Here is a 19,103-nt window from a genome sequence, read left to right as displayed (position 1 = left end):
AGTAGCCTTTGAATATTGCAAGAGTCGAGAAAATATGGATGTGAGGCAAATAAAAAAAATTCCTTCACCTTCATCTATATGGCAAAGGAAACCCTACGCGTCTTGGTTTGTTTTTTCTTTCGAGGAGAAGAGTAAAGAGGCCTGCTCGCGATCAAACGAGAGAAATTTCTAAAGACTTTTTCTTTGCAGGTAAGTTCCCCCCCTCTCAAGAACTGTCTATGTTGTTTTAATTTAATTTGGGCATGTCGGAATTGAGTTTGTTGTTGAATTAACCAAAGGTTGTTGCGTCCATGACATTCTTTGGTTTCAGAATTTTGTGTTTAATTGTTGATTTCAAATGGGTTTTCTTGAAAATTACTGTTTGGGAATAGATTTTTTTTTTTTTTTTTTTATGGGTTAGAAATTATATGGTTTTTTCATCTTGAATTAAATGATTAGAATAGCTGATGTTGCTTGAATTAGTTAATTTTTCTTGGGTTTTCTTTCTTTATCACTGTCTAGAGCAAGGAAGCAGGATTCTTCCCTGGGAGCCTTCGATTCCCGTTTCGATTCCCGCTCTGGCAACCTTGAGTAGGATTCTTCCCTGGGAGCCTTCGATTCCCGCTTTCGATTCCCGTTTCGATTCCCGCTTTCGATTCCCGCTCTGGCAACCTTGGTCTAGAGGCATATATTACAATCTTTAGAAATCTATAGGCTCTATTGGAATTATGGAGCAAACGTATTTCCAATTCGGTCGCCATGTAGAATCATGTAACATGACTCACTTGAGTTTAGTGTTGTTGTAAAATCTAGAGAAAGGGAAGAGTTCTCAATGTTTTGTGATTGGTTTTGTTTTGATTAGAGGAGTTAGATTAAAGTTAGATTGCAGTTTACGCAAAAATTGCTGCAGAAATGTAAGTGGAACACGCAAACTGAATCCAAGAGAAGTTATTAGATGATATTTTTTGGGAAATGATATCTGTGCCAAGGTGTTTCGATAAACAAGCGCTCCACTTGTTTCTTGTGTAGTATTTAAAGGGATTTCAGAGGATATTACGGTTCTCAAAAAGCTCTTTAAACCCAGGCGAGGGAGAACATAGATGTTCAAGACCGATCAATCGAAGGAGGGTTTTCATATAGAGACGTGATTTAAATCGGACTGGTGGAACATGTTTGTGTTATCATGCATTTGGACTAGGCATTTTAGGTCTAAATTCGGAAAGACTAGGGGATTGGTTATTAAGCATTGTGCTTATGTCAATCGCGAGCTAGGGTTTTTATGCACGATTGTTGTTTGAAGATAGTCTTTTTATTTCTCCCAGGTAGAGTTTCTGAAGAATTTTTCAGTCTATATTTCATATATGCCCTAGGAAAATGCAAGCCAAGATTGATGCTAAAATGGAAGTTGGAGTTGGGAGGTTGGCATAGTACAATAGCTTTGCAGTGACAGCCTTGATGAAATTTGTAGGATAGGAGGGACATGGGAGATGGTGACATAGAATGGCCAATCCTGAAAGACCACTCTTTCGTCTATCTAAATCTAATGGTCCCTAACAGCCACACAACCATTTTTTAAAAAAGGGTGGGGGAACAGAAGTTTGTGACACAAGGAAAATAGGCTCAATCTAAGATTCTCCTCATGATCATAATGGTATAAGTCTGCCGGACTATGTGAGACTCTGTGATCGACTGGTTGAATAGAGGTGAAAGTCGGCCATATTGATCTGAGAGTCCCATGTGGAAGGGTTCTCGCACAACGAATCAAAGGCGCGTCATAGATAATAGGCTGATGACTCTTAAGAGCTCTTATCAATGTAGTTGTTTGGCTCCTCAATGCTGCCTCATTATACTAGCTTTAAAGAAGGTCCCAAGGGTTGTGTGAGTTAGGTTTAGAATGTCGTGGGACAGTTCAGTTCCTATTTACCGATGGTGATATAGGGATAATTGTGAGGAGCAAACCCTTGTACGAGAGGAATGGGTTGGTCCAACTCCAACCTATGGCATACTGGTTGTTATGCCAATAGCAGCCCTGAAAAGCTAAGTTGCTATGGCACATGGCCTCTATTCATGATCTAGATCAGATCCATGAGGGAAACAAGAGACTTGGGATTGTCTGTGAGACAAATTTTTACATAGCGGGGCCCATTCTTACCACCAACGTGAATTTTTGTTGTATTTATAGGGTTTTTAATGAGTCTTTGTATTAGATTTGGGGTTTAATATGTACTTTTTAAATAGGTGGTAGGTGGGGCCCATCCTTACCACCAAAGTGACCTTTTTAATGCCATTTAAAAAGGTATTTTCAGGTTTCACTTTAGTCACCTAAGTGATTTAGAATGAAAGGGGGCTCACCCCACTCCAACGACACTGTTCTCAACACTATTCAGGTCACTACTTCCAGGGTTAGTAGGATCAGTTTGAAGTCAGTACTAAGAAAGTTTAAGCGTGTCATGATATTACGCTATATAGATTTCATTTTTATTTTCATTTATTTTTTTAAAATTATTTAAGTATTTCCTTCAGAACACTTTTCTGATAGTATTATGAGGACAACCTAAAAAAAATGACAATCTGCCATGAAATTTCCCCCAAAAGATATTTGTTAATTTAATGTGTATATTGACTAAATTGATAAGTTAGGAACATATCAATATAGCGTAATATCATGACACTTAAACTTTCTTAGTACTGACTTCAAACATGTTGACTAATAATTTAACAACAAAAATTGATAAGTTAGGAACATAACAGAGAACATAACCTTGGATAGGATAGAATGGAAGAAAATGATCCACTTAGAAGAACCCAACTAGAACCAGGATTAGAGCCGGGTAGATCCCTTTTACCTTCTTCATGAATTTTTTTTCTAAAGGATTCATTTAGCCGACCCCAACTAGCCTGGGACAAAGGCTTTGTTGAGTTGAGTTGAGTATTGACTAAATTGTTAGTGGTAATGAGTAATCTCTGAATTGTTGTTAACTTGGCCACATTTTGGTGTCTTTATTCTCCTTCTAGATGCTACGATGCAGCAGACATTAATGTGAACTGGCTAGATCTGCAACCTTGTATCTTATATACCAACACGAGAATCCTTGAAGTACTACATATATTTTAAACAAAATGGGGTTAGAATTGTTGGCATCGTATGCTTGAGTATAATCTCTACTAGAGATTTACTTTCCTTCCAAAAATTGCGTACGTTTTGTACCCTTTGCCTCTGAAACTCTTTTCTTTCATCTTGGAATCTCACCATCTAGATGTTTCAGTTTGCATTCTATATATAATCAGTTTTTGTGGCTTCTGCGTTTTAGTTTGGATTTTTTTCTGATGTATTTTATTTAATCTTCAGTTTCATATTTCATGACTTTCAAAAAAAATAAAATTCATAGCATTTGTATTTGGAGCATGCAGTTTTGGATGTCTTGCTATGTTTGTTATTTGTACTGTGTTTCACTAGATGCTCAATAGTTTTCTTTTCATAGTCATGTCAGTATCCTTTCCTTTGTGTTAGTTTTTGTCTGCTATGTCTTTTCAGTTCATATGTAATATTTTTCTTTCAATGTGTTGTAGTGACTTTTGTTATTTTTCACTTGAAAGGATTGGGAAGTGGGTTACTGATAATTTATTCCAATAATGATTCCATACCAGGGAAGAGAAGTCAACGATACTGGAAAGTTGGAATTCAAATATAGGCCTTGCGGATTTTTGTCCAAAAGATAAACTTGTGAAAGCAGAAAGTGATGACAATGCATGATAATCTGCAATAATCTTTTTGCTGACTAATTATATTCTATTGTAAGGAAGAGAAAGAGGGAAATGTCTAGGGGTCAATCTCGATCGAGAACTCAGTCTGGGAGGAGAAACCTTGAAAGGTTCAAGTATAAAGAGAAATTTGATAATGTAGTGATCATTGATATTGACAAAGGCAAGTCCCATAATGTAGTTATTATTGATGTTCCAGAGTCTTCCCAACAGTGCCCTTCTAGGGAAATTATTAGTATTGATGATGATGATGTTGGTAATCATGGTCCTAGAAGTGATGACAATGGTGATTTACATAGTGATGCTACCTCAAGCAAGAAATTATCTCGTGCTTCTAGCCAATCACATGTTTCCAAAGAGTCAGACAATGAGGACTGTCAAATATTCAATCAAGAAAGAGATTTTGCTTTCAAACTATCGAAGTGCAAGCAAAAGTGCCCTGGAAAAGGACCTTCTAGAAACTGTTTTGGTTTATATATTGACCCCGAGAGTAATTCATCCGAAAGTGACAGTTCTGATTGTGAGGTTATCGAAGGTTCTCCTAGAAAAATTCGAGAACAGTGGGAGAAAGCTGCATTAAGGAAAAAAGTGTTGAAAGATATTCATAATAGTCGTTTTGGGGTAGAGGATCAGGCTAGTGCTTCTGGGTCTAATACCGAACCCAGAAATTGTTCACATAAAAAGATTGATGGAGAAAATATTACTCGGAGCACATATTACCGCACAACTGAACAGTATACTGATGGGTCAGTTTGTTCAAGTTCAAGCAATGCGGGCAGTGAAAACGAGATTATTTCTCAGGACAAAGAGGAACCATTTCCCGGGGAGTCTTCTTTGTGCAACGCTCAATCGCAATGTGGTGGACAAGTTAATTGTGAAAGTGCTAATTGTCAGGACAAAGAGAGGGCAGTTTCCTTAGAACCTCAGGATGAAACACAAGGTAGTAGTGGAAGAGCTTGTTTACAGGGTAAAGAGGAACTTGTTAATGGAGAGCCTTCCTTGTGCGGCACTCAACCACAGGATGAAACACCTTGGGAAAGTGTTTTTTTAGATGGTGGAATTACAAATGGTCTGCCTGGGGTTGAAAGCGACCTAATTGGTGGACGAGAAAAGCACAAGGAGACTGATGAGTTTAGACGTGCTTCAGAAGAAGAATGGGCATCCAGGCAGAAACAATTGCAAATTCAGGTATGGCATATAACTGTTTTTTCCCTGTTAGCTGTGTTTCAACTTTCAATACCCAATTTGTTTTCAGTCTACCCTTACCTCTTTTTACTCCATCAACTTGGCACGAGTCACTTCTTATCGCTGGAGCATCCAAAGGCCTCCGTTGGATATGCCCAAACCATCTTAAGCGGTGCTCTCTCATCTTCTCCTCAATTGGTGCCACCCCCACCTTTTTACGCATGTCTTCATTTCTAATTCTATCTAACCTTGTGTGGCCGCACATCCATCTAAGCATTCGCATCTCCGCTACACTCATCTTATGCGCATGCTGCTTCTTGGTGGCCCAACATTCTAAAGCCGTATAGTGTGGCTGGCCTCACAGTTGTCTTATAAAACTTTTCCTTCAACTTGGTTTTTCCTTCAACTTGGTAGGTATTTTACGGTCGCACGGAACTCCTGAAGCATGCTTCCACTTTAACCAACCTTCTATTATTCTGTGGTTAACATCCTCTTCAATCTCTCCTTCCTTATGTAGGATTGAACCAAGATAGCGAAAGATATCCCTATTAGGTACCTCCTGTCCAGTCATATTTACTACATCCTCGCCTCGCCTCCCTATATTACTAAAGTTGCACTCCATATACTTTGTCTTAGTCCTACTCAGTCAAGGTTTTAAATTTCAGTTTCGGCCACCAACGAAACAGAATTGTTTTAGTTTCGGGCCAAAATTTTGGCTGAAATCATGTAAAAATATGATTATGATTTTGTTTATTTTTTTAATTTCGACCAAAATGTCTAAAATTTTGGTGTCAATTTCGGTTGAAATTTCAGCTATTTCAGTGGAAATTATAACATTTCGGTGGAAATTTTGTAAAAAGTTAAAAAATGAAATTTCTATCGAAATTTCGGAATTTTGGTGAAATTTCGGCGAAATCTTGTAAATAAACGACTTCATGTGAATTTAGTTTTGGTTTGTGTCGAAACCGAAATATTTCGGCCGAAATGAAACGTTTCAGCCGAAATTTAAAACCATGTACTCAGTCCAAAAGCTTTGGATTCCAAAGTAGTTCTCCATAACTCTAACTTAGCATTAACTCCTGCTTTGGTTTTGTCAATTAATACTATGTCATCTGCAAATAACATACACCATGACACCTCATTCTGGATACCCTCCGTAAGTTCATCCATAACTAGCGTAAAAAGAAAAGGGCTTATAGCTGATCCTTGGTGTAGTCTTATTGTAATTGGAAACTCACTAGGCGTGCCATCCGTAGTTCTGACACTAGTTACTGCTCCATCGTACATATCCTTAATCACATCAACATATTTAGTAGGCATTTTTTTCCTTTCAAGGACCCACCACATAACCCTTCTGGGAACCCTATCATATGCTTTTTTCCAAACCAATGAAAACCATATGAAGGTCCTTTTTATTTCTCTAAATCTCTCCATTAGTCGCCTAATCAAGAAGATAGCTTCCATAGTCGATCGTTCGGCATGGAGCCAAACTGATTCTGTAACACCTTAGTTTCTTTTCTTAGTCTATGCTCAATTACCCTCTCCCAACGCTTCATGGCGTCATTATCTTAATTCCTCGGTAATTGTTGCAACTTTGAATATCCCCTTTGTTCTTGTAAATAGGTACTAATGTACTCTTCTTCTACTCATCAGGCATCTTCTTAGTCTTCAAAATATTGTCAAATAATCTACCAAACCAAACCCACATCACCCAAGCATCTCCAAGTCTCAATAGGAATACCGTCAGGCCCCATAGCCTTTCCTATTTTCATATTTTTCATAGTTACTCTTACCTTCGTTGTTTGGATTCTACGAACAAACCTCTGCTTTGTATCATCAAAAGCGTTATCAAGTTCTCCCAAATTCGCTACGTGTTCTCCATTAAACAACTTATCGAAGTAACTTCTCCTCCTCTCTTTAACCTCATTTTCTTTTACTAACAATCTTTGATTCTCGTATTTGATGCATTTTATATGATTCAAGTCCCTGCCCTTCCTTTCTCTCATCTTAGCAAGCTTGTAAATATCTTTTTCACCATCTTTTGTCCGTATCCTGTGGTACAAATCCTCATATTCCTTGGCTCTAGCTTCCCTTACTGCCTTCTTAGCTTCTTTTCTAGCCAATTTATACTTCTCAATGTTCTCCTCATTTCTACACTTATGCAAACATTTATAACACTCCCTTTTAGACCTAATCGTCTTTTGGACCTCCTCATTCCACAATTTGATAAAGAATAAATAATTAAAATGTTAAATACATACTGATATGATGCATATGTAGATGATAACATTGATCTTCTTACTTTTAAGATGATTCACCTTCTACGAGATATAAATTGTGATTCTTTTTATTTATTTGCAGGCAGAAGAAGTACAACGGTTGCGGAAGAGAAAAAAGGCTGAAACTTTGCGTCTATTAGATATGGAGAGAAGGCAAAAGCAGCGTCTTGAAGAAATGCGGGAATCACAGAAAAAGGTTTCAGCACTCCCTATCTTTTTCATTTTCCGTCCTAAGTATCGCTTTTATTTCTATTTTCTTATTTTTCTAGTCATTATTCCATATCCCCGGCTTTCATTTTCTTCTGTTTTCTCTCATTGTTCTTTCTTTGTCTGTATTCTTTAGTATGTTACGAGTTTTGCATTTTTACAAAATGTTTTCTAGATCTTATTTATGTGTTTCACTTTTCAAATTTCAGGATGAGGAAACTATAAATTTGAAAGAGCAGCTTCGTGTCGAAATTAGGGAGGAACTTGATAAGTTGGAACTCAAATATAGAGATATGGCATCACTACTCCGTGTATTGGGTATCCATGTTAGAGGTGGCCCCTATCCCATGTCTCATGAGGTGAGTCATTTCTTCCATATGATTATCATTTTTTTGGGTAATACAGCAAAGAAAACTTTATTAGAAACAAAATTAAAATGTACAAAATTGCATATGGGTAAAGATTGCCCCACGAACAAAGTCTCTATGGATGTCCCCTTTAGCTAGGATATTTGCAAAGGTGGAGTCCATATCACCAATTCATAAATTATAGACATGGAAATGAGTCAGTTAGATGTGTTAATTATTGTACAGTTGACTGATTGAACTTACATTTTGTTATACAAAGTCTTTTTGTTATTTCTACATTGACTTGCAGGGTTTTTCTTTATGATGCCTTGCCTTGTTTCACGTTTGATATGTACTTTTAGAATGTGGAAATTATCACCTTATTCTTGTGAGAGAAATAGAAGTGAAAGAAGAGGAATTAGAGATAAAAAAGAAAGAAGAGAACAGAGAAGAATTTTGTGGAGATTGTGATCCAACTCCATGACTTGAAACTTTTATAAATAATAGTTGTAGTAACTTACAAATAATGCCATTAGGTCTGTCTATGATGGGCCTTATCTTTATTACATGAAATAAACACGCTTAAAGGAAATATATCAAAACTCCAATTTAAATCTATTATAAAGTATGTAACTATTAATGCTCACCCTCAGCTTGGTGATAGATATCACATTCATGTCCAGCTTAGAATAAATACTTTAAAACTAAGTACGTGCAAGTGCTTTCATTAATATGTCTACCAATTGATCTTTAGACCTCACACATAGAGTGGACAACAATTTTCTAGTGACATTTACACGAAAAATGGCAATCTACTTCAATATGCCTAGTCCTCCCATGAAACACCGGATTAGTGGAAATGTAAATGGCTACTTAATTGTCACATCTTCGTGGGCTTGTAAAAGCCAAAATGTAACTCTTTCATAAGTGTCTTTAACGACAGTAGCTCACTATTTGTGTGAGCCATTGCACTATATTTTTTTTTGAATGGTAAAAATTTTCATATAAAAGAAGGGAGACCAAGATGGTCCACCCCCAAAGGAGTACACGGAGAAAGAACAATATAAGAAAATCTAAAATACATAAAGAAAAGACCGAAGTTTGTCAAGTGGGCATAAAATCAAAAAACTGTAGGCGCAATCTTCTGACCCCTTCCCGTGCTAATCTGTCGGCTTCGCTATTATCCAATCTCCTTACATGGCTAAAAGTAATTGAGGTTCCTTCTAATTGATCTTGGATATCGCAAAAAAGGACGCAAATCTCCAAGGAGGCACCATGGTCCCTCTAAGCCACCGAATCACATTCAAAGAGTCCCCCTCAACAATCATTGAGTTCAACAAGGCTCGATCAAGTTGTTTTATTCCTTGATAAGCCACTCTAACTTCTGCTTCACTTGCATCAAAGGAACCTATGGGTCCAGAAAAGGCCCAAATGGTTTCTCCTCTAGAATTCCTCAAAAGTCCACCAATACCTGCAGGGGAGGCGTTACCCATACTAGATCTGTCAAAATTTAGTTTGACTAAGCCTTCCATAGGAGCCTTCCAAATTTGGCATATCTGAGGTTGGGTTTCCCCACTGAGGCACACCTCCTTCCACCCCTCCCAAAGATCATAGGCCATTGCACTATATTCTACTTATGCACTAGATCATACAATGGCATCCCGGTTCTCACTACGCAAGGCAACCAAATTACCTCCAACAAATATAGAATACTTTATAATTAACATCTTTCAGGAGGTTATCCTGCCTAGTCTATATTTTAAAAAATTTCACTCTTAAGTGTTCCTCTACTAGATGCACCCTTTAGATACCTTGGACAATGTAGATCTACCTCCCAATAATCAACAGTTGGATTTTGCATGAACTGAATTAGAGCACTTACAGGTCAAGATGTGTAATACTCACATAATTAAGTCTTCTAACAAGGTGATAATACCTGCTATTGTCTTCAAATAACTCCTATGATTTGTGGACACGGACACGTAGTGTCGGACACGACGAACCCCCGAAATTTAGAAACGGGGAGACAGCCAAAATAGAAAGTATATATATGTTTTCCTCTTCAAAAAAAGAAAAAGAAAAAAAAGTATATATATGTTACAACAACAAATATTTTTTTGAAATGGTACAACAACAAATATTAGTCAAAGAAGAGCTGAAAAGAGTTTATAATAAAAGAATAGTTAATAATAAAAGAGGTAAACACAATATGCAATAATAAAACAGAATGTCACACTTGACAAGGCACAAAAACGTGTCCACACACCCACATTAAGTCTTACACTTGTAGCAGTACATCGAAAGTGTCGTGTCAGACACGGGTGGACACGCGTGTCGTGTCGGACACGGCAGGACACGTGTCAACAATAAATTCAAAGTGTCGGCTAAATCATAGAATAATTCTTTTCTTTTTGCAGTTCTATATTGGGGTTCCATAGGGGTTTGAAAAGGCTTTACCTCTAGCATGCTTGTCTCTGACAAGAGATCAATAAAATACTTTCTTTGTGATAGACTGATACCAAGCTTGGATCTTATAACTTCAGTTTCAAAGAAATAGCTATGATCTGTGGACACAGACACGAGTGTTGCATGTCGACACGGACACAATGTCAGACACAACCTACGAAGCACGGGTACTCTCTCGGGGGTCCCGTACCCGTACCCCACACGTATGGGGTGCGGGTACGCACCCCAGAAATTTTTTTTTTAAAAAAGAAACTTTTGTGATTCGGGTGCGTGTCGGGTGCGTTGGGGGTGCGCACCCGACGCACCTGACACGTTTAAAAAAAAAAACTTTAAGTTAAGGGGTGTGTGTGGAGTAAAAAGGGGGGGGGGGTTTAAAACTTCAATAAAAGTATAAATGCACGATTTGGGTTTTTTAAAAACCCTAACATATCTCTCTCTCTCTCTCTCTCCCTCTCCCTCCGGCTCTCCCTCCGGCTCCCTCTCCGACGGAACCTCCGGTATTTCTCTCTCTCTCTCTCCCTCTCTACTGCTCTCTCTCTCTCTCTCTCTCTCTATTCCTCCCATTTTTTTTTCTTTTTCCTTCCTCAGATTATGGCAACCGATTGTGTTCCCCAAACCTATTTCCTCAGATTAATAGGTTTAGGGCTGACAATCAGTTGTCATAATCTCCAAACTTAGGCCCTTTTCGTTTGAGATTTTGCCAACTGATTGTTTTTAAATTTTAATCAAACCTATTTAGGCCTGACAATCAGTTGTCATAATCTCCAAATAGGTTTTGGGCTTTTTCCCTTTTGGGAGCACAATCGGTTGTCAAAATCTGAAACGAACAGGGCCTTAAATCTGTGTATCTCTGTCTCTCTCTCTCTTTTTGGGGATTTTGTGAATCTGTTTTTTTGGGGATTTTGTGAATCGATTTTGAGTCCAAAAACAGATTATTGGGCCCTCTTTCTTTTGGATTCTGAGGACAGATTGTGAGTCCAAAGCAGATTTTTGGACTCAAAATCTGTTGAATCTAATTTTGAGTCCAAGAATCACAATCTGTTCTCAAAATCCAAATCTGATTTTTGGGTGCAATACATGTTGGCTGTTGAGAGTCCAAAACTGAGTTTTGGGTGCAATACCTGTTGGCTGTTGAGAGTCCAAAACTGATTTTTGGGTGCAATACCTATTGGTTGTTGGTTGTTGGCTGTTGGCTGTTGAGAGTCCAAAACTGATTTTTGGGGTGTAATACCTGTTGGCTGTTGAGAGTCCAAAACAGATTTTTGGGTGCAATACCTGTTGGCTGTTGAGAGTTCAAAACTTATTTTTGGTTACAAATACCTGTTGTCTGTTACTCTGTTGAGAGTCCAAAACTGATATTTGGATGCAATCCGCCAGTACCTGTTGAGACTTGAGACTTGAGAGTCTAAAATTGCTTCATTATAAATTTATAATTGCATTGCATTGGATTGCCATTTGCCATTTGCCATTTGCCACTTGCCTTTTGAATTTACATGGGTATGTTTGGTTGTGTATACAATTGTTTAATTTACATGGGTATGTTTGGTTGTGTATACAAATTTACAATTGGTGTTGCCCTGTAACCTTGTTTGTTTCAATTTGTGTAATTGAGAATTAGAGTCCCTTGTTTTGTTGGGTTGCAACGTTGCGTACTAAAATTGTTTTTGTTGTTTAATAGATTTTAGAATGTCTTCATTCGGTGCTAGTAGCGCCGCCCAAACCGCACATACGTCTTCTACTGATGAAGATTTGTCGAAGCCTTTATGGAAGCATGTATCTAGATTTGATAAAGATCCTAAGGGTGGAGGGAATGTGAGGTGGCAATGCAATTTTTGCAGTAAGAGTTTCAGTAGCTCCTACACAAGGGTTAGGGCGCACTTGTTGAAGATAGCGGGACAAGGAATCGGACCATGTCCTAAAGTGAAAGCAAGTGATCTACTTGCATTGCAAAGGTTTGAGGAAGTATGCAAAGAGATTATGAAGCAAAATGCTCCCAAGAAAGTGCCATTGCCGCCATCGTCGAGTACTGGATCATTGGGTTGCACAAGTATGTTTGTGGCTCCAAGTTATGATTTGAAGAAGAGAAAGACAAGTGGAAATGTGAGTGCACTTGAAAAAGCTTTCAACATGGCGGCCCGTGATCAACTACATGCCGAGATTGCTAGGATGTTTTACTCCGGTGGCTTGCCCTTTCACCTAGCAAGAAACCCATACTATGCTAGTTCCTACACTTTTGCCGCCAACAATGCACTTTCGGGGTATTTGCCTCCGGAGTACAACTTGCTTAGGACAACTCTACTTCAAAGAGAGAGGGCTAATATTGATAAGTTGTTGCAACCTATTAGAGACACGTGGAGGGAGAAAGGCGTGAGCATTGTTAGTGATGGATGGAGCGACTCACAGAGGAGGCCTCTCATTAACTTCATGGCGGTATCGGAAGGTAGAGCTATGTTTCTTAAGGCGATAGATTGTTTGGGGGAGACAAAAGACAAGCATTTCATTGCTAACTTATTGAAGGAAGTCATTAATGAGGTTGGACATGATAAGGTTGTCCAGGTAGTTACCGATAATGCTCCAAATTGCAAGGCGGCCGGACAACTTGTTGAAACTCAATTTCCTTCCATATTTTGGACCCCGTGTGTGGTGTGCACACTCAATCTTGCTTTGAAGAACATTTGTGCGGCAAAGAACGTGGAAGTAAATCAAATTGTCTATGGAGAATGTAGTTGGATCTCGGATATTGCAGGAGATGTCATGCTAGTGAAGAATTTCATCATGAATCATTCGATGAGATTGGCCATATTCAACGACTTCAATAGTTTGAAGTTGCTTTCCGTTGCCGAGACTCGCTTTGCGAGTGTTATTGTGATGCTTAAGCGATTTAAACTCTTAAAGCAAGGTCTACAATCGATGGTGATTAGTGACAAATGGAATTGCTATCGAGATGATGATGTAGGAAAAGCAAAGTTTGTGAAAGAGAAGGTGTTGGATGACATTTGGTGGGATTCTATCGATTACATACTCTCTTTTACATCTCCTATGTATGACATGCTAAGAGAGTGTGACACGGATAAGCCTTGTCTTCATTTGGTTTATGATATGTGGGACACGATGATTGAGAAAGTGAAGACGACAATCTATAGGAAGGAAGCAAAGAGAAAAGAAGAAGAGTCTAGCTTTTATGAAGTGGTGCAAGAAATTCTTTTTGATCGTTGGAACAAGAGCAACACTTCGCTTCATTGCTTGGCTCATTCATTGAATCCAAAGTTAGGTGACTTCAAATTTTATTTAGATTAATAGTTATGTTCATTGTGAACTTTATTTCCTACTTTTAACATGAAACTAAATTATTTTTTCTATTCTTGAAGGTATTACAGCGAAGAATGGCTTAGTGCCGGTTCAAATCGTGTTCCTCCACATAAGGATACAGAGATTTATGCAGAGAGGGTAAAGTGCCTCAAAAGGTACTTTCCCAATTCAGCAGATCGCACGAAGGCTAATGTGGAGTTTGCCCACTTCTCTATGAAGTCTGGATTATTCAATGACGTAGATTCAATCAATGACCGAGTTACTTTAGAGCCTCATGATTGGTGGGCTGTCCACGGTACATGTGCTCCTATGCTTCAAAGCTTAGCTTTGAAGCTTCTTATGCAGCCTTCGTCTTCATCTTGTGCCGAGAGGAATTGGAGCACTTACTCCTTTGTGCATTCTTTGAGAAGGAACAAGATAACTCCACAACGGGCTCAGGACTTGGTTTTTTATTCATAGTAATCTCCGTCTTCTATCAAGACGATCTCCACAGTATGCACAGGGAGAGACGAGGATGTGGGACATAGGTGGAGATTCATTCGACTCTTTTGAGGATGTTGGGGTGCTTGAAGTTGCTAGCCTTTCACTCGATGAGCCGGATTTGGAAGCCGCTGTTTTTACCGATGATGTAGATGATGATATTGGAGATGAGGCGACGGACATTGTATCTAATGAATGATGCGATCGTAACATCTTGTACTTAAAGTTGGAACTTATGAAATATAGAGTAATATTAGATTTTGCTATTTTGGTGATGTTAATTGTAATTTGATTGTTCTTTAATTGTTTTTAATTTTTATAAATATATAATAAAATAATAAAAAATATTATTATATTTAACGTACCTGAACGTACCCGCACCCGGGTTTTTTGGAAAATCACGTACCCGCGTACCCGTGTCGTACCCGTACCCCGCACCCGTACCCGTGCTTCTTAGGACACAACAAACACCCAAAATTTAGAAACGGGGACACGGCTAAAATTGAAGGTATATATAATCTTTATTCATGGATGTAGATTTGCATCCCGAGTTTCGACACAGATATGGGGTGTCTGACATGTCAACCCCCAAAAATCTAGAAATAGTGGCATGCCCATGCCCATGCACATACATACATATAAAGTTACCGACACTTCTAGTAGACATTTAAAAGTGTCAAATAGGGTGTCGACACGTGTGGACACGGGTGCCGTGTCGGACACGACATGACACGTATGTCAACAATAAATTCAAAGTGTTGGCCAAATCATAAAGAAATAGTGTAATTGCCCAAAATCATTGGTCCTTACATGTTGTATGCTTGGTTTCAAATTTCAGTTTTGGAATGCGTTTCGGTCCTCACGAAACCAAAATTTCAGACGAAATCTCACGAAATTGAATAAAAGAATATTTTATCTCGTAAAGAATTTCGGCAAGATAGTAAATGATTAATAAATTGAGGTTTTTGGGTGAAATCCTTTAAATCTTGGAGAAAATTTCGGGATAAGGATTGAAATTTCGAAATTTCGGTCGAAGTAAACTACCGTTTCGGGTATGTGTGATTTTGGTTTCGGTTTCCATCAAAACCTGAAATTTCAGATTTCGGTCGAAATTTAAAACCATTCGGTCGAAATTTAAAACCATGGTTGTATGTACTTCTTAACTGCATGCATTTTTCTTTGATTATTCCCTATAACTACAATGCCATCTACATAAACAAATAGTATCACAACATGATTCCCTGATCACCATGACTCTATTGAATCTTTACGTGGTAACAATAGAGCTAAATTTATCAAACCAAGCACGAGGAGATTGCTTAGACCATATATTGGCTGTCGCAACTTATAGTCCTTGTCTGTCGGGGTTTTTTTTTTTTTTTTTTAAATGGTATATCCAGGAGTTTGCTCCATACAGAATTCTCCATGTAAGTCACCATGATCAAAGGATTTCTTTATGTGTCATTGCCACATTGGCCAATCTTTATTTGTTGCAATAGAAATAGCCACTTTGACTAAATTTAGCTTTGCAACTGGTGCAAAGGTCTCTGTAGTCAATTCCAAAGGTTTTTATACTTCAAGCCTTTGGCAAACTATCAAGCTTTTAGTTTTTTTGACTATGCCATCTAGTAAATATTTAACTGTATAAATCCAATGGAAACCAATTGCACGTTTCCCCGTATGTAATTTAGATAGTTCTCGAGTATGATTTTATGATTTATTTTAAGTGGACTCATTTCATCATCCATTGTGTTTCTCCATCTATCATGTGACATATGCCCCTTGGCATCATGTCATGTACAAGGTATAACAGAAGAAGAAAGAGACCAAAACTTTTATAGATAGGAGAAAGTGAATCCAATGAGACTGGTGCAAAGGTCTCTAAGCAGTCAATTCCAAAGGTTTGTGTATAGCCTTTGACAAGAAACTTTCCCTCACAGGATTATGTATTAATGAATCTGCAGGCTTAAATGGGCTCATGTATTGACATGTGATTCATTGGAAAATTTTATTACCTATATTAATTGAAGCATTAAATCTGACCATGATATTACTTATCCAATTTTATTTTCTTCGTTCTCTGTTATGGTACTCATTTGTTTATTATGGAAATTGGCAGGTAAATGCTGCTTATAAACAAGCCTTACTAAAATTCCATCCTGATCGATCATCAAAATCCGACATTCGTCAGCAGGTCAACGCAGAGGAGACATTCAAGCTGATTTCCCGCTTGAAGGAAAAGTTACAACCAACGGCAGCGTAATTGTGAGATATTGAAACCAATGGGTTTCTATTTTTATGGATTGTAGCCAGTCAATTCTTTGGCTTAATCCTGTGACTGTTCGATTATCTGATAATGTTGTATATTCCCAGCTGCATTTTTTGTATGTCGAGAATTTCTAAATATCACAAGCACACACTGTTCACGTGCATGTGCAGCACAGTGATTACGGCCAAAGCAACACATTTCTACTTCGTTTGCTAAAAATGATGATACTTATACTATGTTGTTTATCTATTGATGTTAACACCATTTTGACAAGTATTTTGTCTGGTAAAACATGTATTTTTATTTTTGCTTCAATTCTTTTGTATTGTTCCTGACCTTTTATTTTTAATTTTTTAACATCTCAAATTTGCCAATTTCTATTTCTGTGGCTTATATGGATGATACTTATAAGTGTTTTGTCTAGTAAAATATATATTCAGTTTTGCTTTGAGTCTTTTTTTTTAACTTTTTCTTGACCTTTTAAAAAAAAAAAATTTAATTAAAATTTGATTTTTTAACATCTCAACTTTGTCATTTTTTTTGTAAAGTGGAACACTGAAACGGATGAATTACCCCCAGGGGTTCCATTCCACAAGAAAGACAAAATACCCGTGAGAAACTATTGACAATGTGATTGGAAGTAAAACTCAGATGCCCTATCATTGGAAAATGGACAGCTCTTTGCTTTAGTTTGTAGTTGAGTGGGTTATAACTGCATAAATTAAATGCTGTTGCAACTAGTGATAAATTTGAGGGTGTCAAGTGATTTTGAAGATAGAGAATATCACATTATTAATATTAGAGAAGGGGACTTATTTTAAACGAAAAACCATCACTTGAACCTGAATTCCACTTTATAGTAAACCTTATTGCTAACTCATATCCTCACATTAGTATTACATACCACATGAACATCATATTTATTCCAGAAACAATTATAATTACAGTAACCTTACTATCTTATCTATCAGAAAACAAATACCATTCAAAAAAAAAAAAAAAAAAAATCTATCACAAAACAAAGACAAACATGCATAAACTAAGGATACAGTTATTCTTAGACAAACACATAAAACTCAAAGCAACAACATGATGTAATCAAGGAGAGGTTTTCTTTGATGGAGAAGCTGGGGGAATACCAGGGAAAATAGGGGGGAAAGGAAAAGGGATAACAGGTGGTGGTGGTGATGGTGGAGTAATGCCTGGAATTGGAGGGAAATTGAAGAATGGTGGCGTTGGTGTTGGCTGGAATGGGTTTGGAGGTAGAATTGATGGTGGTGGCTGTAATGGGTTTGGAGGTAAAAGTGATGGTGGTGGCTGGAATGGGTTTGGAGGTAGAAGTGATGGTGGTGGCAGTAATGGGTTTGGAGGTAGAAGTGATGGTGGTGGCAGTAATGGGTTTGGAGGTAGAAGTGATGGTGGTGGCAGCAATGGGATTGGAGGCAGGGGAAGTCCAGGTGATGGAATAAATGGTATTGTTGGAGTAAGAAAAAAGAATGTTGCTTGCTCTGTTTTCTTATCTTGAGATGGATTTTGGTTTGAAAGTTGAGCTGGTGTTGGCTGACTTGGTTGTTTTGGGACTGGTCCCAAAATGGGGAGTGGTGGTGGAGTTGGTAATGTTGGGACTGATGGGAGTTGGGGAAGTTGAGGTATAGGAGGTAGATTTATCATTGGTGGTAGAGTTGGTAATGTTGGGAGTGTTGGAACTTGAGGACTAGGGGGTAGATTTTGCATTGGTGGGCTTTGACTTAGTGGAGGAAATGTAGGAAAGTTTGGGAGCAAAGTCTTCATGGAACTGAATTTTGAGGAGGTTGTAGGGCTTGGTTTCTGGTAACATAGCTCTGGTTGTTTCAAAGGCTTGAAGGTGAAAAACCCGGCCGAAAAAATGTGAATTCCTTCTTTCCTTGACTTGAGATGGAGTGAAGAAGAAGTGGCTTTGGATGCCACTGCGCAGTATGGTTCACTGCTACCTAGTAACTTCACTGAACAGCTCTTGATTCTCTTGACATATTTACCGACTGCGAAAGGTAGATGAACTTTGAACTCCCCGTGTTCATTCGTCTTTACTAGTTTTCGGAAACTGGATTTTAGTCCCATCTCTCCACATTCTAGTGCAACAGAAGCACCTGCAAGAAAACAGAAATGGGTGAGCTTTCAGTCCATTTCATTCAAGGAAAACAAAATTCTGAAAACAGAAATGGGTTAGCTTTCTTTTTCAAAAAAAAAAAACAAAACAAGTGGGTTAGCTTTCAGTCCAGCTCATTCAAGGAAAACAAAATTCTAGCACTCTTGAACTGAATGAAAAATGAACCTGATATGAAATGGCTGGTCTTTGAGAATTCTTGGTGAAAACATGTGTCACAGTAAACAGTTCCCACCACCATTGCAGATGGAAATTGCTTCTCATGTTTAGCAGCAACATTGTGGAAGAGGAAACTGAAAATGAAAATTAGGAACCAGCTTTTTCTCATACTGCCCATTCTCTGAACTCTCTGACTAAGAATCCTTGATGGGGTAGGCTATTATTTATTGAATTCTGTGATTTCTTCTACTGATTATTGTTTTCTTTTTTCTTCCTTTACAGTTGTTTTTTATATTATTTTTAGGGGTTTGCTAGCAACCATCGCAGAGGCATTTCGGGGCTGGCTGTTGCATGTGAGAGCAGCCACATAGGCTCACTTTTCAGCAGATTTTGTCTTATTCATTTAATCCATCTGAGGTGGCCGCTCTCACATGCAACAGCCAGCCGCGAAATGCCTTTCTGGGGTGGTCCCTAGCAAATCCCTTATTTTTTTTACTTGTTAGATATTTCTTTTTTAC

The 19,103-nt window shown here is 38.0% G+C and overlaps 2 protein-coding genes across 3 annotated transcripts; one reads left to right on the top strand and one right to left on the bottom strand.

The window, feature by feature from the left end:
- On the top strand, positions 1-16,663 carry LOC143850530 (Chaperone DnaJ-domain superfamily protein). 2 transcript variants are annotated; one of them, XM_077359771.1, is made up of 5 exons: positions 1-189; positions 3,628-4,929; positions 7,288-7,401; positions 7,622-7,771; positions 16,134-16,663. In XM_077359771.1, exons 2-5 carry the CDS (start codon positions 3,796-3,798, stop codon positions 16,275-16,277), a joined length of 1,542 nt encoding a protein of 513 aa, XP_077215886.1. In that variant the 5' UTR covers positions 1-189; positions 3,628-3,795; the 3' UTR covers positions 16,278-16,663. The 2 variants fall into 2 exon arrangements, with proteins under 2 accessions (XP_077215886.1, XP_077215887.1); XM_077359772.1 differs by having other exon boundaries at positions 3,577-4,929.
- Positions 16,664-17,184: 521 nt separating this feature from the next.
- LOC143850532 (uncharacterized) lies at positions 17,185-18,819 on the bottom strand. The gene is made up of 2 exons (XM_077359773.1): positions 18,595-18,819; positions 17,185-18,409 (listed from the first exon to the last, which is right to left on the bottom strand). The coding sequence occupies exons 1-2, from the start codon at positions 18,761-18,763 to the stop codon at positions 17,382-17,384; spliced, it is 1,197 nt and encodes a 398-aa protein (XP_077215888.1). The 5' UTR covers positions 18,764-18,819; the 3' UTR covers positions 17,185-17,381.
- Between the last annotated feature and the right edge of the window lie 284 nt (positions 18,820-19,103).

This window comes from Tasmannia lanceolata, unplaced genomic scaffold, assembly GCF_043159265.1.
Source record: "Tasmannia lanceolata isolate RefF3 unplaced genomic scaffold, GAP_Taslan_0.1 ptg000018l, whole genome shotgun sequence".
NCBI lineage: Eukaryota > Viridiplantae > Streptophyta > Magnoliopsida > Canellales > Winteraceae > Tasmannia > Tasmannia lanceolata.
This window is presented reverse-complemented; position numbering and strand designations above follow the sequence as displayed.